This window comes from Uloborus diversus, unplaced genomic scaffold (assembly GCF_026930045.1).
Source record: "Uloborus diversus isolate 005 unplaced genomic scaffold, Udiv.v.3.1 scaffold_393, whole genome shotgun sequence".
In the NCBI taxonomy this organism is placed as follows: domain Eukaryota; kingdom Metazoa; phylum Arthropoda; class Arachnida; order Araneae; family Uloboridae; genus Uloborus; species Uloborus diversus.
The window spans coordinates 32,412-53,966 of record NW_026558564.1 but is presented as its reverse complement, the minus strand read 5'-3'; the positions used below and the strand labels follow the sequence as shown (position 1 = coordinate 53,966).

Here is a 21,555-nt window from a genome sequence, read left to right as displayed (position 1 = left end):
TGTCCAGTCACATGCTTTTCAAATTTACCTTTCTCAACTTTGCCCCTGTGCAGATAACAGAAAACTGAAACTATGCAACCAGCAGGTGTTTCGCATTTTCCTAACAGTTCAAAGAATTAAACTTCACCAGCAGGTACTACTCAAGCTCAAAAGAACATTACTCACCCTGACAACTAACAATAGTCCATAGTACACACAACTGATAAGAGAAAAAAGAAGAAAACGGGTGCATAAAGAAAGGTTCCCTTAAGCGGTCAAAATGACCGTAGTCAGTCTTTCTAGGTATAAACATTTATAGCGACTATAATAATAATCCTAAAGGGAAAAAATTACTGTTGTAAGATCTTAATAAATAGTTAGGAAAAGTCAATGAAGGAAAAAGAATTTGAAAATTAAACGCAGCAAATATGAGCATTTGAAAATCGTTTGCGGTCAAAATGACCGCTTCCGTCTTTCTAGTGTTAAACTGAGCTTAACTTGATTTGTAATTTCTCTATTGTTAATCTATATATTGTCACCGCCTCAAAGCAAGAGCAGGATATCTTACTGTTATTTCTGGGATTAGATATCTTACTATTGATCTGAGACGGCAACATGTTAGAAACTATTTTATTTTATCTTCAACAGAATGCATGGATAAATTCCAATTGTTTATAATTTTTGTAGTGTGTTTAATAAGGGCAGTAACTGCAAATTTTTCTCTCTTTTTTTTTTTTTTTCTTTTTCATATTTGTCATGTATTGACATTAACTTTATAGTAAAGCTTGCAAATTTGGTTTCTGCTGGAAAAAAACCGGGGAAGAAAACTTCTATTTCCAACGTTTCCCCATGGTAGATATTGAATCTCTAACAAGTTTCTTCAGTTATCTCGAAACCTCATTTCTGCAGATACTGCCATCTACCTGCCTATAACAGTATTATTATTGATATTCTACTGTGTAGTAATACAAAATCAATAATAACAATAAATAGCCATGCATGGTAATTTTCACTTGTAACTCGGAAAGTTTTATAATCATTTTCTATTCTAAAGCACTTTGTTTTATTACATTTTTGACTATGTGATTCTATAAGTAAGCTTTTTAAATTAGAGATTTTTTTTTTAATTTGTTTAATTTTTTCTAGAAAATGTTGGTATATTAGTATTTTTTTGTAGAATTAATTTAACTGCAATTGATGCACAGTAAATGGTTTTTTACTATGAACTGTGTTTCATTTGCTAAATGAAATCCTGCTTCACACCCAATCTAATCTTTGTAATTATGATTGGTCAGTAGTAAGGAATATTTTTTTTTCTAAAATATACTTCAAAAAATTGCACATGTGTACTTTTTATATAATTTTGCATTAAAGCATTTTATTTTTCACTGTTAGATCTCTTTGTAAACAAACATGATTTATTATCAACTTTTGTCTGATCAAGATTTAATACTCTGTTATTTCATTATTTTTGTTTTGTTATGAAGACTTTTGTCTGACAACTTCACATTTAAAAGGTCACACTTTCTTCATTAAAAAGGGGGTTCTTTGAAATCCCATTTATTTATTATTATTATTATTATTATTATTTTTTTTTTTTTTTTTTGCAAATTTGGGCATTTTATGTGTTTGATTACCTTTTAATATTTCTATTGTTTTTCATAAATGATTTTTTTTCACAAATGTATTGTTTTTTATTGATCTTTTATGTCCATACTTTTCTAAAAAAAAAATACTCAAATTGAAGTTAATTAAGATTTTAAAAGGATATAGGTTAATCAATAAATAAAATAAGATATTTTAAGCTTAACTGATTAACAGTAGAAAGACGGCGTTTTGCGTATACCTAGAAAGACGAGCAGCGGTTACTTTGACCGCCATGCTTAAAAGATTGGAAATTTCCTCCTTTCGGGATTTTTAACCATAGAAAAGATTTGTTTCATCATATCAGAGTTTAATTTAACAATTTAATCGTAATATAGTCTGCAAATAAGTCTCAGATAGCTTTTTTTTTTATTTTATGTTCGATCAAATGAAATACACATGCTTTACACAATTGGCATTAAGAAAGAGCAAATTTGTACAAAAAAGAGAAAATTTTTTTAGCATGTAATAACTAACAAGTAATATAATCAACCATGCATGTGTTTGGTTTAAAAAATATCTTAATATCGCAAGATACCGTACATTACTATCTTTTACAGTATTTCGAAATACTTATGTTATCACATCGCCTGTATGTTAGCCATTAACATTTTTTTTTTTTTGGCAATTAGAACACATGCTCGTAGTTTTATTTCCGCGTAATTTAATTTCACACTATTTTAATCTTTTTCCTGTGGTAGATACTTATTTATATGCAGCAAAATTGACCAGTGGAGGTGACTTGGAGGAAATTGGAGAAATAGGAGTTCTGTTTTTGAAATTGTCCCCCTTTTTTGTCGGCGTCAGTCCCTTTTTCTTTCACTACTTTTTATATTTTCAGCGTCAATTTTTATTAGCGAGGTTTTTTCTGATTCTAACTCAGAAGAACAATCCTTTTCTGCAAATCTTAACTCCGAAAAATATTCGCAATAATCTCATGAAAGCAAACTATTCTCATCGCTAGGAATATATTTCTCTTCAGACAAGTCAGACTGTTCATTCAAACCATAATCTGTTTTAGATGTGCAGCAGTTTCAGGAGTTAATAATCCTATAATTTTTGCTTGTCGTCAACGGTTCTTCTCGATATCATGAAGATAATTATGTGACTGAGAACTTCATTATCACCGAAGAAAATAAACATCAATACTTCAAACAAAGCACATGTTTTGTTCACAAAAGAATTCCAGTAAACATTTTTGGAATTTATCTCTGTTTATATTTACTTCTTTTTAGACCCAAAGTAATTTCACGTGTCCAGTCACATGCTTTTCAAATTTACCTTTCTCAACTTTGCCCCTGTGCAGATAACAGAAAACTGAAACTATGCAACCAGCAGGTGTTTCGCATTTTCCTAACAGTTCAAAGAATTAAACTTCACCAGCAGGTACTACTCAAGCTCAAAAGAACATTACTCACCCTGACAACTAACAATAGTCCATAGTACACACAACTGATAAGAGAAAAAAGAAGAAAACGGGTGCATAAAGAAAGGTTCCCTTAAGCGGTCAAAATGACCGTAGTCAGTCTTTCTAGGTATAAACATTTATAGCGACTATAATAATAATCCTAAAGGGAAAAAATTACTGTTGTAAGATCTTAATAAATAGTTAGGAAAAGTCAATGAAGGAAAAAGAATTTGAAAATTAAACGCAGCAAATATGAGCATTTGAAAATCGTTTGCGGTCAAAATGACCGCTTCCGTCTTTCTAGTGTTAAACTGAGCTTAACTTGATTTGTAATTTCTCTATTGTTAATCTATATATTGTCACCGCCTCAAAGCAAGAGCAGGATATCTTACTGTTATTTCTGGGATTAGATATCTTACTATTGATCTGAGACGGCAACATGTTAGAAACTATTTTATTTTATCTTCAACAGAATGCATGGATAAATTCCAATTGTTTATAATTTTTGTAGTGTGTTTAATTACTTTTGTCATTCATAGTAATGTTTTTTTTTTTTTTTACATTGTTAATACAGTTAATTGGAATTTTTGAATCATTGATAACAATGTCTTTAAACTATTTTCATCATTAAGTTTACACAGCAGTATATGATTGATAGATTTTTGTTAATTATCAACGTCCAATAATACACAATCTCAGTCTGGCTGCTTTTTTTTTTTTTTTTTCATTTATCATGCTTACCCATGGAGGGAACAGAGTGCTTAAGCTCATATCAGAAACTTATAATTTAATCATTAAGCAGAATAGCTGTAAAATTTTGTTCTATTTCTATTTATGAAATGTTATTTTACATGAAAGCATTTTGTTTTTGAAAGCCTGTTAAATTGTAGTTCTTATTGTTCCCTTCTCGTTTTTTTTTTTTTTTTTTAAATGTTTTCTGTGTCACATGTTTTGCTGTTATTTCATGAATTTTCAGTAATCATTTTTACAACATTTGTCATTCTTTATATAAAACTTGATTTTTTTTACTGACTAACATCACTGAATTTTCATGAAAAAGTGTTGGTCAAATTGCCTCCCCCCCCCCCCCCCATCTTATATAGCTTGTGACATGTAATGAAATTTTCCTTCATGGAATTTTGTTATACCTTTTTTTATTCACTAATGCAAAATCATTTTACCAATTGCACTTGCAAAAGCTGGGGGTTTTATAGTATCTGTTTTTCATTTGTGTCACCTTTCCCATTGCTGAATATAATTGCTTAAAGAAATGTTTCTCACTTTAATGTGTAAAATGTTTAATTTATCCACTTTATTATAAAGGTTTTGATATTTCTCACAACATGAAACAAGATTTTTTTCTTATAAATTCGTCCTACTGGTATCTCATTAGTTATCTTGCTTAAATGTTGGTGCGTTTGAAGTTGATGTTTCAAAAACAAAGCAACAAGTAAATAAAAATGAAAACATTTTGATGATTTCAGTTTGGTAAAATTTTTTTGCTTCTATTGAAACTCTTTCTTTGTTTATTATCACTAAACTTTTTTTTTTTTTTTTTGAAAATTACTGTCATTTTCATGGGGTCTTTTTTTTTTTTTTTTGGCTTTGCCTTTGAAAAATTATTGCAAGATTTCATTGAAGGCCACTTACAAACGTGAAGCTTGGGACTGCTGTGTCATTTGACTAAAAGTGGCCCTGTCCACTGAAGAATTAGGAGTAAAGAAAACCAAATCTCTAAATTTCCGATAATTGGAGAATAGTTTTTTTTTTTTTTTTTATTTGCAGTCGTTGATTTAAAGAAAATAGTTTCTGAAAATCAGCATGTCAAGTTCTTGTTGGTAGTCAAAAGTAAAAAACCAGGCCCGACAAGAGTCCATGCCAGCCTATTCTGAAACTAGGGGCCTGGGGGGGGGGGGGGATTGATACAAAAAAAAAAGAAAGAAAGAAAAGAAGGAAAGAAAGAAAAAAATAAAGATATAGGGAGGGAAACTCCGAAGAAGAGAAAACGTAAAGATTAAGTAAAATTTACTCTTTTGGTATTTACTGTTGTGACACTTAAAATAGAGTTAACTGTCTTCTAGCAAGCAGTTTTGATTTTTTTCTCCCCCCCCCCCCCCCTTTTTTTTCTTTTCCCCATTTTCTTTTCTTTTTTCTCCTTTTTCTCCTTTTTTTGAAAGGCGGGAGTGGCCCAGCGACACAACTGACAATGGGCCCGCCTTGGCTTTCTGCAGCCCTGAAATTAACTTAATTTGTAGTTTCATTCTTTAATTCAAAAAATATTTTTTGAAGAATCAAGTCTCTGTTCAACAGCTCTACTTTTACATGAGATTTTATGAATTTGCATAAAGAATTACTGTATTCTTATTTTGAGTAATATTTTAGCTAACCTTGGCTACACTAAGTGAAAAGAGTACTGTTTGAAATGATATTTAATGGTGTCTTTCTATTTGTAGATTCAGGTTGCAATAAAGTGCCTTAGTGAAGAACGTATGCAAAAAAATCACATGGAGTTCTTGAAAGAGGCAGCGATAATGCATACAATTGACCATGAAAATATTGTGCGCCTGTATGGTGTTGTTCTTGAAACAAGTTCCCTGATGCTGGTAAATTTATAATTGATTTTTAATGTTTTTTTTCATTGCTTTGAAGTTATATTGTTGTGCATGTCCTCACGAATTTTGCTTTTCATAAAATGTCCTTAAACTGATTGTAATTCCAGCTTCTTGAAAGAATAGTCTCAAAAGAATAATCAATATAGTAAAATTTCAAGATCAAAGCAATTTTAGATAATTTCACGAATGTTAACTAATTATAACTCTTATATCTTTCGGTTATTAGCCACGGTTGATTCAGAGGCAAATTGGGTTCGCTTTGCGGCCCCTTCACAAAATTTCATATCTTAAAATTAGAGCTTTCACGAAATTTCATTTGAAAAAGCTTCTTTCATCGCTTTTAAGCTCAATCAATTTCTCTGCAAGCAAAATATCAGTAAAAAAACTCCAACTTCCAAGTCATTCTCAATGAAGTCTTTTAGGTCAAAGGGATTTCATATTAGATTGCTGACAGCTGAACATGCTGTCAGTAAAAAAAATTTTCACAAAAAGGAAAAAGTTCACAAAAAAATTTTTTTTTTCACAAAATGCAGACCTAAAACTGAAAACCGTGATCGACCCCTGTTAGCATTCATAGCTTGAAAACAATTCCCAAAATTGTTTACAGTCTGACATTTTGATCCTGAAAAAATGTAAATAAATATTAAAATCAAATTCAAGTTAAAGGGACCTGGTCACAATGTGGACTAATTCCTAATTATTTACAGTACCGTGTCTGCCAAAGTGCCTATAATGAAGCTTGAATCTGTGTTCTTTATTCAGTCTACATTTTTACACTCAGTTTAAATTTCTTTATTATAACATGCAGTTATTAAGACAGCTTAAAAAACTCACAGTGAAATATAAAGTAGGTATTTCAGATCTCGCTTTTGATGTGTTTACAATAAATTAATATGAAATTTTTTTTATAAATGTATAGTTTTTTAATATTCTTGCAGGTGACAGAACTTGCACCACTTAGATCCCTTTTGGAGTGCCTCAAAGAGCCTGCTTTGAGACAAAGTTTTCCAGTTATTTCACTTTGTGAATTTGCTCTTCAGATTTGTGATGGAATGCAGTATTTGGAAAACAAAAAACTTATTCACAGAGATTTGGCTGCAAGAAATATTTTAGTTTTTGCAAAAAATAAGGTAATTATTTCTTTTAAGATAAGTAAATAAATAAAAATAAAGAAAGAAAAGGAAATAGTTTTGCTGACGGTGTGAAATGTAGGATGTTTAACCTTAATTTTATAGGAAACTTCAGCAGTTTCTTTTTCTTTTCCTCTGGCCGTAATTTTGTATTTGTTGTTCATTTGAATATTTATTTACATATTACAAAAAGTTGAAGTACAAATTATTCTTTTCATATAAATTGTGAACTAAACTTTAAAGAGAAATGTATCTGTTGGGTTTCTATTAAAAGTATTTTACTCTTTTGTATCACATACAGGAACTAGAAAGCTTCAATGGGGCAAATTAGATTTAAGCAATGCATTGTTGATAGCAGCAGTCTCTCCAAATCTTTTTTGTCTTCTCTAATTTTTGACTTATTATGTCAGTATTTTAAATGTTGTTTTATTGTTTATATATCCATCAAAAAACTAATTCTGTGTTCAAAATATGCTTGTGTGAAAAATTACTTTAGAAATCGAATGTTGTTGTAGAGATTTCTGTTGCTTGTAAAATTGTTGATCTTGATATCACTTTTCATGCATTTGTATTAATTATTTTAAGCAATGGGGCAACAAGTTTTAAAAACTGATTGTATAAATCAGTAGAAATGTGCATAAAAAAGAGCATAATCAATGCATAAACTGTATAAAAGTAGAAGTACCTATGAGTTTCTCTCGTGATGTATCAAAATTACAGCAGCTGAACAACTTCCTAATTTTTTTCTAAGTTAAGCGCAACAACAAAAATTCCATACCCCATCTCCAAGTGACAGTGCATTTTATTAAAAAGCGATTCCTAAAAGACTGAATTGCAGACCACCATGCCCATTTCAAAGTTTGAAAGTCCATATCCCTGCTGAAAGTATATAGAGTAGTCAAAAGACAAGATAAGACAAATTGTAATAGTCCATAATAGTTATTTCGGGAGGTTTGATACACAAAAGAAGTTCACCCCAATTGCTAATCTCATACTCATGTAAATATTACTTATAATTCTTTGTAAATAATTTACTAGTCTAGAAAGTCAAAAAGGGCTATTCAGCACATCGTCATGTGAGAGGCAATCAGAGGAATATAATTTGATCAACATTTTAAAATTTTTACATTTGATACAAAGGTATTCCTGACAGTTATATTTGTATTATTATAATTTTAAAGAATAAAATTTATTTAATATATTTATATGCATCAATTGTGGGACATCCAAAGTCAACTTCTTGTTGTAATCCGCTGTATGAATTAGTTGGGTTTTTTTTGGTCTATTCTATAGCAATGACAAAACCAATTGTAGGTTTTGAAAGCTAAATGTTCCAATGTAAAGGAAACATATCTCATTTGTTGAGAAATACTAATTTAAAACCATTGGAAAAATTATGCATAGGGGCCATTCCACGAAAAAGTAGCCATTTTGTCCCAACACATGACGGTTCATGTATGAATAATAATTTTAAAGCGTAATTACAAATGCTTTGCTTCAGAAACCACACATATGTTTGAAATTTTTTGCGCAACAAAATTTTGTTCATTATTCATTTAAATTATTACTTTTAATGAAATATTTAAGGCGTCAGCAGGACCGTGCGGGACAAAATTACTGTTTTCGGTGGAATGGCCATTTCCTTCCTGAATAGTTATTGGACATGACTTTATCATGATTCTGTATTTGTTTTCAAATTACTTAATAAACTGCTAAATAGTTACGGAAGTGTTGTTGTTTCATTACATGAATAGAAATGTATTTAAACTTTTTTAGTTGTTTTGACAACTAAGTTTCCACTGAATGCTGACCTTATTTAAAGTGTCACTTTAAAAACTTCCTTCAAAAGCATTTTGAAATATGTACAGTATTGTTTATCAAAGCTTACGTTCGACGTGCTCAAACGGTAGCAACCGGTTGCTCATTGAACTCAACCTAACTATTTATTTTCTTTGCCACAAAACATTTATTGTTTTTGTTTGCTAAGGAATCTTTTAACTTGTTTATGCACAATATTGCTTTATCTTCCTAGGTAAAAAATTAGTGATTTTGGACTGTCTAGAGCACTTGGTGTTGGAAAAGATTACTATCAAACAAATTTTAATGTCAATTTGAAGTTGCCAATTGCATGGTAAGGTTGTGCATGCTAGTTTGAGCAATCACATTGCTTATTGTTCTCGTTTGACTGTTTTTGATGTTCCTATGATTTTTATTTTCCCCCTGCCTCCCTCTGCAGCACCACCGTCAACCGACCCCTCCCGATGCTGCTCCTCTAGGGAAAACAGTCGCCAGGTTGTGTCCATATCCCACATACGCAAGCACACACGCCTATATTCACACACACACACTCGTGATTGCGAGAAACATAATTTGAATTCAAGATGTCAAAATTCAAATTAATTTTTTTTCTTTCTTTCATTAAGTAAATATTTTTGAATAATCACATCTGAATTTGAAACATTATATGATTGGAGATGCTACTAAATAATACTGAACAGTTGAATTGTTTATTTCAAAAACCAGTCAATCAACAAAATTTCTTAATCTTAAGAAAATAGTTATATTAGCACATTAAATGCTTCAATCTCAACTACAATACTTTTTACTGAAAGAAATGTTTCTAAATATGTGTACATTTCAAAATAAAATATTGTAATCCTTGTGATTTTGATTTTTTTTAAAAAAATAGAGTAAAAATTCTTTATTTAAAATTTTAAAGCTTTTGCTTGACTGGTTTTTGAAATAAACTGTCCAATTCGGGATTTGTAAATATTTGCCATTGAAATGGCCTGCAAAGAGTACATTGGCTGTAAATGAGTTACTATCTTGTTTGATCGCTTGCAGTCATTGAACTGCTGGAAAAAATAGGTGGAGTTTTGTTCAATCCTGATAGTTATCCACCGTATTCCCATTCCCCAAACCTTAGTGGCAAACTTAACCAGTGACTAAAAAAAGTTTAAAAACATTTGAAGTTCTTTAACAATCATTGCTTTACATTAAACATTATGTAAAGAATTGTTTCTCTATCTTATGCTATTGAGAAACAAAGAGGGAAAAGGGGCATACAATTATACATGTATATATATATTTAATATAATTTATTTTATTTAAGATAAAGTAATATTTATTACTTTTCCTTGCTATGTGTTTAGTATAATGGCACAATGTGCTTGAAAGTTTGCATCAGATTGTTTTCCTAGTACTATTGGGTTAATATTATTGCTGGCATAACATAGTTTCATGGATGTCATGCTGTGTCAATTAACCTGTGTAAAATCCAGTGCAAGTCTTCTTTAATTGAGCTATTATTTGTTCTTCTGTATTAATTAAATTGTAATTTCTGAAATCTTGAAATGATCAAGTTGAAATATTTGTTACTAAGTCTTAATGTGATTTCAAAATATTTTTTCTTTTCCCAAACTAGGTGTGCGCCTGAGTGCATAAACTATTTAAGATTCACATCAGCTAGTGATGTGTGGGCTTATGGTGTAACTTTGTGGGAAATGTTTAGCTATGGATTTTCAACCTTGGCCTGCATTAACTGGCCAGCAAGTAAGCTTAAATCTGTATATTTAACATTTTAGTTATATCATTTTAGGTTTTACTTTCAAAATTCGTTATTTAAAAACCTCTATTTATTTTTAGATTCCTTGAAGCCATTGATGAACCAAACTTTCAACGCTTGGAACAACCTGAATGCTGTCCGAAAGAATACTATGCGTTAATGTTAAAAATGTTGGCAACATGATGCTAACAAGAGGCCAAAATTTTTCCGAAATATATTTGATTTTACCAGAGGTAAAAATTAAAATGTCTGTCAAGTTAAAATAACTTTTCAGTATTTTACATATTTGTTTATGTATTTTTAAATGTTTCATAATCTTTTGGGAAAATATTTTTTTTTTTAATTTTTACCTAACTTATTCTGATATTCTGAGACTAGTTAATTGGTTGTATTTTTTTTTCACTGTTATTATTATTTTTTCTTAAATTATGTTTATTATTTTATTTATTAATGCAAGAGATGTTGTTTTTCTTTGTAAATTGAAAAGCAGCGAGGAAGTACTTAAATTTGATTTCACATACATCAATTTGACAAATAATATTGTGTAGGGAGTACAAAAAATTTGGTACTGGTAGGTTTTGGAAGGGAGAAGTACTTTTTTTTTTGTGCTAATGTGTTTCATAAAGTATGGGTGCAATCCTGTGTTCTTTCTCGTTCATTGTGGCTGCTGTATCTCAAGAAGTAATGCTAGAGTTCAGACAAAATTTTATTCAATTTTAATGCCAATCACAACAAGGGGGACCAATTTTTGTCTTCATTTGCGGTATTTGTAATCAGTTTAATTAAATAATCAATGTAAAAGATGAATTCAGTTTAAATATTTTCATGTGAGATCACTTCAGAACGGCTAAGAGTTAGAAGCCAAATAAAGTGTCAAAAAATTTGAAATTTTCCACAAAGATTGCAATTAAACCCGGGGTTCATCTTTTTATGAATTTAATTGCCAGAGATATTAAGAACCCAAATTAGCTTTCTGTTGCAATTTTGATTGTGAAAACTTACTTTTACACTTGCTTAATACTTGAAATTGTGTTCATGAATATCTGACAAACTTTATACTATAATTGAAATGCTGTATACCAGTATTTTAATATCAAATTGTTTTCCTAACATTAAAGTATTGATTTCAGTGCAAACCAGAACAAGTTCAAGCAGTCCAAGAATCAATAGAGGTTGTAAATGGCACAAAATCCAAAAAAGATTGGCTACATTATCAAACTGGAGAAGTAATCACTGTTTTGGATAAAAGGTACATGAATAACTATAAATATTTTCTTCTAAGAAACTTTTTATGTTTCTTAAAAGAAAATACTTTGCACTGCTATCTAAATTATCTAGTTTAAATTAATATTAAAAAATCATTTTTAACGTTTTAAGAATTTTATATTACAAACTTTTTTTCTTTCCTTTTATTTCTTTTCTTTTTTTTTTCTCCCCCCCCCCCCCCCCCAAGACTTGTTATTTCATAAAAACAAATTTTGTACTATACATTCGTACAAAAAATGTTGTACTATGTCTATCCATGCTCGTTAATTTTCAGGCATAAATTTAGAAAACTTTATTATTTCACTAATTTGAAATTGGAAAGCAAATAGTTAAAAGCAAGAGTGCTAAATCATTTTCTCTGAATTGCCACATTGATTTTGAAAGTCCGACAAAGAGCTAAATGAGCAGAATTTTTTAGGCTATTGTACAGTGGCTTGTGTGTCTTTTCAAGTTTATATACAGTGCAGTGCCACAAATTTGCATTGATTTTGTCTGAAGAAACTGATTTTATAATAGTCATTTCTGTAATTTTGAAACTACTTTATTTTCAGACCATAATCTGCCAATCGGAAACTTCAGCATATTAAACATTCGATCATGGGGTAGATCTTAAAATATTTACTTGCCATATGGCCAGTGTGGCAAAAAGTGGCAACTGAAAAAAAAAAAAAAGGAACTGGATACTTTTCCTACTTTTTTTGTTTTGCTACAAATTTATATTCTCCACACAACTTTTTTCGCTCTTTTATACTCATTGTGATTATATGTCCCAAACTAATTTTTAGCACATAATTTCTGGATAATACATTTTGCAACATTATGCATTATACACCATGTGCATTATACATCATTGTAATCAAATCAAAACATATATTTATTCTAAAAAATACATTTCTATTTTTGCTCAATATGCTTTCTATTCTGTAGCGTTGAAAAGATTATGGTGAGTATTGAAAACAGAAAGCAGAAGCTAAAAGATTGCTACACAATTACACTGTGTCAGATCTTGACATTTTCTTGGGAGGGGGGAGACAGAGCTTGCCACCCTTTACATGTAATCTCAATTTTAAAGTCATAAGAAATGTTCTTATAAACCTTTTGTGAGGAAAATAAATTTGGAAACATTACGAATATTTCTTTCATTACAAATACAATATGTTCAAGTGCGTTTTTACATTAGTAATAAGAAACTGGTTGTAAGTGTAATACTGACTCTGAAATGGGGCGTATTTAGTTTTCTACTGTAAAATTTTCTAGATTGTAGTTATAAAAAATCAATTTTTCGATGATCTTTGGTGTTTCCCGAATTTTGCTTCAGCTACTGGTCTGTTTTAAGATTTCTGTTTGGGCTTGTACAATAGACTTCTGGTAGCAGTGCTTTTCTCTGTTGAGCTCCCCTCTCCTTTATTTCATTTCATGATTTCAATTTGTCACCTTTTTCACTGTTATTGCAATAAATGTTAATCTAATCACCAGTATTTGTAGTATCCAACATAATTGTTGGTCAGATAATTTGGATAACAATTAATTACCTACATGCATTAAGTATAGGTATATTCCAGGGTTGGCCGAATTGGACCCAATTGGGTTGGACCCAATGGGTTTTTTTGAAAAAACCCATTTAAAAAAACCCATTATTTAACCCACTTTTGGGTTTTTTAAAATTTTCTGGGAAGTTTTTTAAAAAAAATTAATTAATTTAAATACTTTTACAATTTAAACTTTTTATTTGTTCTTCACCACAGACAATGAACATAAAAAATGAATTTTGAACTTTAATAGTATTTCTTAACTCTTACGGCATTAAAAAAATACTTCAAAAATTTTAAATAAATGTATTTAATTTTTTTTCTTTAACTGATCAATAAATAACTCAAATTATATTGACAAAGTCCTGTCACATCTGATTTTCTCAACATTTGTAGATTGTACAGAGGAAACTAATCTAGTTAAAAGGCTTTCATGTAAATTATTTTCTGCTAACCAACACGTCACAAATCTCGAATAAACACAAGGTATATTTTTTAGAAATAAACAGATTTTTCAAACGGTCGACAGAAAACAGAACAGGTACAGTATTTTTATTATCTTACGAAAAAGTTTAATATGTACACAGAAATAGAAAAACAGGCAAGATAAAATTCAAAGAAATGTCTTGATTAAGCTGGAATTCAGTAAAAAGAGATTTAAACTACTTGAGGTTCTACAGTAGTTTTGCATAACAAAATGAAATACAATAAAGTAAAATGCAAAAAAAAGTGTAGTAATTAAAAACGAACAATCGATTTTATCACTCGAGAAGTAACTTTGCCTTAACTGTTAGTAATAATGAAAATTAAAAAATCTGAAACTTCACCATTCTTGGGTTTTTCGTCTTTTATACTTTTCTTCAGAAAACGCTGAATTTTAACTAGTTTTCCAGCTGTTTTTACACGAAAACAATTTTTGCACTTTGTCCATATACTTACGCTACAATATGCTACAAGTACCCCACATTTTCCATAAAAAAAGACAAAAAAAACTCACATTTCTTTTAAAAAAACCCAACTTTAGTCGGGTTTTTTTGGGTTTTATTTAAAAAAACCCGAAAAACCCTGGGTCCATGGGCTTTTTAAAAAAAACCCAGGGTTTTGCCAACCCTGGTATATTCAGAAAGTAGAGTCAAAATATATGTTGAGTATATGTGTAAAATGATTCATGATTTTTAATGCTGTTCAATTACTCCCTTCTTATTGCTAAATAAACAGCTACTTATATTAGTTCATGATTTTTAATAATGCTTTTAACAAAATTTTCTTGGATACTTTCTAGGCCTTTACCAGAAAATTCGAATCTGTGGAAAGGTGTTCTTAATAATGGGAAAACTGGTTTGTTTAATCCAGCTCATACTGTTGCTTATTTAGCTAATTTTCCTACTAATAGACCCAGTTTTTCACGTGCTGATTCAAAATCTGGAATTTATGCTAGTCGAAGGAGGTAAGAATAGATTTACATTTTAGCCTAAAACAATCCTTTACTTTCATATTTTATTAACAGTGCTGTGGTAAGGAAGAGGGGTTAATCCCCCAAATGTTTGGTTTTTTAATGTAAAAAGAAAGTAAGTGTAATATTAAATGCTTTCAAGCCATCTTTTTATATATTTTTTTTATTTGAGCTGACTTAAGTATTATAAACTGATCATTTTACATGACTTATTCCTATTAATAAGACAAGTTCCCCCCTTTTTTCCCCTCCAGTTACAGCACTGTTTATTAAACATAATGTATCATATTATACATTTTTTTTTACAATCGATAATGTTGTTAACACATGTTACAGTAAGTTTTAGCTGAGAATTAACTTTGTGCAACAAACAAAAGATGATTTTATCAATTCTGATTAGTGCTGTTTGGAGTAGCAATTTTATGAGTGGCTGCAGTTTAGGAATTTCTGATTTCTGAGGAGAAATGTTTGAATTTAAAAAAATAGCAGCCAATATTTGATGGCTGCATTCTTAAAAAAGGAAAAAAAAAACCTATCCTGAATTCAGTTTAAACTGTATATCATCTAAACTTTTTTTGTTAACTTCATACAGTATACTCCCGATTATCCGTGCTAATCACCGGGCGGCGTAGCACGGATAATCCGAAAAATCATTTAAGGAATATGCAGGGTAACTATTTAAGGGGGAATTAGAAAAAACTATGTATATACTCACACAAACCAGGAACTTTTCTTTGAAATGTATTGCTTAAAAAAAATCGGTGATACTTTGTTTGTTTAAATTGTTGCGTATGTCCGTACGAATTTTTCTTACTTCAATTATTTCTCCGTAATCGTAACTTCTTTCACTCATGTAATCCAATAAATGTTCCACAGATTGTAGAGCAGTAGAATGTGAAATTGTATTTTCTTCATGCTCTTCATCTTCGTTTTCGGTATCATCACTTGCATTTGATTCAATAACAAGTTCAATGATATTTTCGTCAGTTAGACATTGAAATCCTGATTCACATTCGTCGCTTTTAAACCACTCTTCGACATTTTCAGCGTCAACTGATTGGAAACCTTCGATTTCTTTAACTTCCTCAATGATGTTATCGATATTATCGATAACATCATCGAAGCTTTAGAAAAGTGTGATTCCAAAATTATGCACGGATAAGCCGCAAACCGGATAATCCGCACACAGATAATCGGGAGTATACTGTATTTATTTTTGTTATTAGAGCTTTGAATCTTTGTTTTTGCTCTATTTTATATGCCCCTTTTCTACTAGTCAAACAAGTCAACGTTTAGTTGAAAGCATATGCAGTGGTTGATCTAAAAATAATGACTTGCCACTTGCCACCTGGTGAGTCAAGATCTAGCTTTGTGCACTAAATAAAATATTCAACTAGCTATTTATTAAAAACCCTACCGGTCACAGAAAAGCATTACTTCATTCATTTATTTTTTTAACGAGTCATTTCTATTTTGTTGCCCTCAGTTTGTGATGTAAAAACAATTCCCAAGTTCTCACATGGTATTTATTCCCTATCGCAAACTAATAAGAAAATCACATGTACAATTTAATTAATTTTTTTTTTTACAAAAACTGATAGTTAATGCAACATAAATTCTAAAATTTTCATTATTCCATTTAAAAATAAATATTCATACTTGTATAATGTTGCAATTAGGGCTGTTATGCCAGTGTTTTCATCAAAAAAAAGTCCTGGATAAAGTGGCTACTAAACTAAGTGTCTATCGGAATCTGGTGACTAACTAAAAATTTAAATTTTCATGTTGTTGCAGGGGTTAAATTTATCAAAATTACAAGTTTAGAAAAGGTCTTAGTTCAGGTTGTAAGTATTATCAAAATGATTACAAAAAGTAGAAATTTTTCAACGTTGGGACTGCTAACTAAATACCTTTGTTATTTATTTTACGAATTATTAAATGTATGATGAAATTGGTTTGAAACAACAACAAAAAAAAAGGATGCATTTGTATGCAGTAAAGTAAAATGTTGTGTGAATAAAAATTTATCTCTCAAATATTTTGTTTTTGGCAAAATTTTTCAAAAAGCTTATATTCGAGCTTTTACAAACTTGTGAGAATGTTTCTTTTTTCCTTCGCAGATTAAGAACAGATATGATATCCAGGCCACAAGGTGACTTTAAGCATACGGGACATGTGGGTTTAGATGGAGCATTTTTTGGAGATATATCATTTTTAGGTGAAAATTATAGAGAATTACCAAAGCAAATAGTTACCCCTTGTAAGTATCAGGGTTTAACAAGATTTTCTCAATTAAAATACATTTAAAATATATCTCATTATGTAACTTTATTTCATAACAGATAAACCTCAAGATGACAAAGAAAATGTTAGCCCAACACTTACAACATTGTCAACCGATTCGTCTGATAAAATTCCTCTATTGAAAAAGTATAGTGCTTCTGATGGAAGAAGTGGTTCTTCATTAGGTTTGTTCTTTAATTTATATTTTTTGAAAATGTGAATTGAAATGTTTCCAAAATTTTAAAAGTTTTTTTCCTGAAAGAGCACGCTTAAAACCATGGGATGTAACCATTTTTTAAATAATTTTACAAAGTTTAATTTTAACAATTATTTTAATTGGTGCACAGATTCAATTTCATTCTTCATGCTTCTACACATGAAATCACAAGTGATGAAATGCCATTCACTGATGCCAATAGCATAGAGTGCAATATTTAATTTGCATCTTTACTCACATGTACTGACAACAATAGGGTTGATAGCAAGCGTAGAGCGGAATATTTAATTCCCTTCTTAATTATCATAATCTGGAAGTGCAGTAACCATTCAGTGCACCAGTGGAGTAGCTTGCCAAAGTTCATCACTTTTGACGTCATAAGGACCATGCTTTACCTCCAAAATCGGACATTTTAAAAATTTAATTAAAAATTAAACGTTAAGAAAATAAAGTTTTTTCTCGCTTTATGTTTTTTTTCTAACTTATTCGTTCAATTTCATTGACTAAAAGTAGTACTTTTGACAAGGTAACAACCCCATTATGCCAATTGTGGATGTTCTTTTTTTTTCTTTTGCTAAGAACTTCTGTATAAGTCAGATTAAAGCATATCAGTCTCTACTAGTTTTAAATCTTTGCTATTTGACATAGAATTACTTACTGCTAGTACCCTTAAATTTTCCCTTCCTTTCGATATTGCTGGTACTGGTGACACAAATAACTGTCAAAATAAAACTGGAGATCAATATCCATTAAGAAGCAAATGAATAAAAGTGCAAAATTAAAAATTTCAAGGAAACTTGTACAAATACTAGGAGCACCTCCCCTTGGCATTCGTGCAAGTTCTAGTAGCTCTAGTAGGCTCTGCTAATATAGCATGATTTAGAAAAAAAATTCAATGGAAGCCTACCTAGGATCTGAACAAATACGTTTTTCTCAAAACATAAAGTCCACTTACATCCCTTTTTTTCTCTCTGCCAAATATGTTCTAACTAACTGAGCAAAATTCAGATTCGTGACATTTATTTGTTTCTTGATATTGTAATATCTTTCAGAGCTTTTTGCATTTTATCTCATCTTATTTATTATTTACCATTGGCAAAATTGTACACACTGTTTTTTCATTATTTCCTAAAAATTCGTCTTTTCTAATGCTCTACCAAAAAAAAAAGGCTTAGTTCTCTTACTTAATTGCTGTCATAAGATTTTGAAAATATGAGTCAAGTACAAGACAGTAGGATTATGCTCCATTACATTACACAAATTGATAAATAAATAGATAAATGAATTGATCAGTTATCATATTGTATTTAAAGTTTACAAAAGGTACTGATCTACAAAATTGCAATATTTTGCATGAAATCCAAACAATTAAGTGGAACATCAAATCCGTTTTTACAACCATATTGGCCACCTAATGAGCCACATTTCAATTCTTCTTGACCAGGCGATGAATTGTAAGGGATCGTTCACAAAAAACCTGTTTTTTTTTTTTTTTTTTTTTTGTTTTTATTTATGAATCATGCTGAATGATTGCAGGAAAGTGCTACAAATTTGCAAATGATCCCATACCATTTGTTGCCTATTCGGCTTACTAGGTCGCCAACAAGTTTTTATGATAGTGAACTAGATTTTTTTTTATAAGTTGGGCAAATCTGACTACAAAATTTTGAAAGTTATAATTTACTATCTTCCATGCCATTTCAGTGAGAAATTAATTGCTATAAATGTTCATATTTCATCAAATTTTCAAAATTTTCATTTTAAATTCTGGTATAATAATGATTTTCCTGCATGCTATCAAGTTCTATGAAAGTTTGGTAAGCCAGAACAAAAAATTCTGCATGTTATGAGCCTAACACATGTGAGAAAAATTAATATTTTTGAAAGAAATGCTTATAGCCTTGTGAATATGAGTAATACTTTCAGAAAAATATATAAAATTATTGTTTAGTTTCTTTAATTTGTTGTTGGTGCTCTAAATGCATGGGTGCTTTAATTTTTACTGAAACATGTCAGCTGAAGCTTATCTTGTCTTACAGAACAATTGTTTCTTAGCAAATTTTTGCAAAATTCTTTAAAATGTGACTTTTTGCTATTGGTGCATATATTTTTTTGTCAGTCACTGCAAGTTATGTAGCACTTAAAATTCCTTTCAAAGCATTTAAAATTGAAATTTGATTTTGTATCTTCATCTAATGATTAACTTTAGTTTTATGATTATGTTATAGAATATATTTTAAACAACTCAATATTTTATACTTTGTGCTTATTGTTTCAGATAATTGGCCGGAAATTGCACTGGATCAAAATGGAACTGAAACTTTAGGTCCTTGTACTCTTGATGCACCTCCAAAAAAAACAAACAAAGATGGTGATAAATTAATCAACATTACAGATCATGAGTATCATGAAATCAGTGATGAAGAGGACTTTGGCTTGATTGAAAATTCAAGATTTGATGTAAATTTAATTTTTTCTGCTTTTGGGTTTGAAATCACTTAACATAAATAAATATTCTTGGCATATATTAATCATATTTATTTTTTCAGTCCCTAGATTTTGGCCCATCTCTTATGGACGAAGTTTTCAAAGCTTTAGGATCAACCAAACCAGAACTGAATTTTGAAGAAGCACCTTCCAATGACAACAACTCTGTAATGAGTGAAATAATAGAGATAACAACAAAGGTTGGAAGGAATGGATCCAAAAAGAAGCATGCTTTGGTGAAACCTATTTCTTCAGCTGATGAACATACCATTGATTCTGCAATAGCATTGTCAAAAGAACTTGCTAGCAAGAGTTTTTTAGATCTGGAGAGTAGATCAGATAATGATACTCCTTTAGATAGCCCCAAAACTCCCACATCGCCATTTAAAAGAAAGTTTTCTTTTAAATTTAAGACTAGTCCAAAAGCTGATAGGCGAAACTTCTCAGAGGAAGCTGAAGCAATTCCAGATATACAAGACATCATCACAGATGAAGCTAAAGAAGCTTATAATTCACTTGTGCAAAAGGGTAGTGGACTTGAACGGAGTGTTTCATTACCTCCTACTGTTGCTCCAAAACCAACTATCGAGAGCAGTCTGTCACGTTCTAGGCAACCTTTACCTGCCTCTAACCATGCAACAGATTCTTCAGATCCCGAGTCAGAAGCAGTTGATAATAATCCTCTTAGAATGCTTAGGAGTGGAGTTCCAGTGCGTCCTAAAGTGCGTGGTAACAAACATGGAATTCCTAATAGTGGAAGGGCTGCTACTCCTCATACTGCAACAGTGGCACGGCTGGCTGCTAATGCTGCTGCTAGCAATGGTACTTCCTTAGTAAATGGCACCAGATCAACTCTTGGTTCACCACCCCCTCCTCCCCAAGCTCCTAAAACATTTCCCAGGCCAAATATTGTGTCAAGGTATGCCAAAGACCCCAGTGCTTCCAGCAATTCTCCAAAATCAGATGACGGTTCATCAGATGTGAGAAATGAAGACCAGAGTGACTCTTCAAGTACTAATACAAATGTCAGTTGTAGTGAAAGTTCAACTGATGCTTTTCCTAATCCACTGCCCTTACCACCTAGAGATAGGACTAAGCCATTACCTGTTTTGAAGCATCATCAACGAAAACATCCTTTGGTTTTTCCCGGAGTAATTAATTCAACATTGGACAGCTGTCGAAGCTTAGGAAAACAAATTTCCTGCCCTGATGTGCCATCTCAATCATTTTCATCGTCCTCTGAAAGCACTGAGCATAGATCTAGTGATATTACGCCACCACAATCAGACTTATCATTGCTAGATGCTGCAAATTCAAATCTTTCTAGTCTTAGCAGTACTGCTACAGTGTCTGTTACTAACAACACTGCAGTGCCTCCTCCTAAACCAGCAAGGACTTTTACGTGAGTGCCATTTTGTGTGTAATTTTGTTTTATTGTTTGTTTCATGTTTAAATGCTACTGTGATTCCACCACCTTGTACTTTGCTCTTTTTTTATTGGTTGGTGGTAATACAACATTTTTCACTTAATTTCTTTAATTCCAAAACTTTTTCTTGATCAATGACATAGTTACAATCGAGAGAGAGAGAGAGAAAGAAAAGGAGAAATAAATGTAAATCAGTTTTGTATTTTTCAATAATTTGTTTTCATTTTTTCTTCATAGTTCATCAATATGATTAAATTAGAAGTTGAAACTAACTTTGAAAAAAAATAGATTACCTAGTATATTGGAGGGACAGTTCTCTAAATAGTGAAACCTGACAATGTAGAATGTTTCTAGCAAGCGTAAAAATACAGAAAATTTCCAAGTGTTCAAACTCGAATAAAAGTACTTTAAAATACCTTTCTCACATTATTTTCAGTATTACTTTTGATGTATTGTTTAGTGTTGAAACAAATTTTTGCAATTATTTAGTTTGTTGTGTTCAGTATTAAAAGAACATTTTAACTATGTTTAATACATGTCATGTTTAGTTCAAGTT

The 21,555-nt window shown here is 30.7% G+C and overlaps 1 protein-coding gene across 1 annotated transcript in view; it reads left to right on the top strand.

Moving 5' to 3' along the window:
* LOC129233413 (activated Cdc42 kinase-like) overlaps nucleotides 1-21,555 on the top strand; it is a 77,201-nt gene that overhangs the window by 43,263 nt on the left and 12,383 nt on the right. Inside the window, 14 exon segments of the mRNA XM_054867443.1 lie at nucleotides 5,485-5,634; nucleotides 6,582-6,775; nucleotides 8,809-8,904; nucleotides 10,198-10,291; nucleotides 10,293-10,339; nucleotides 10,419-10,503; nucleotides 10,505-10,540; nucleotides 10,542-10,571; nucleotides 11,469-11,587; nucleotides 14,416-14,580; nucleotides 16,707-16,846; nucleotides 16,929-17,054; nucleotides 19,365-19,546; nucleotides 19,636-20,975. Of these exon segments, the coding sequence (XP_054723418.1) occupies nucleotides 5,485-5,634; nucleotides 6,582-6,775; nucleotides 8,809-8,904; nucleotides 10,198-10,291; nucleotides 10,293-10,339; nucleotides 10,419-10,503; nucleotides 10,505-10,540; nucleotides 10,542-10,571; nucleotides 11,469-11,587; nucleotides 14,416-14,580; nucleotides 16,707-16,846; nucleotides 16,929-17,054; nucleotides 19,365-19,546; nucleotides 19,636-20,975 (2,804 nt within the window).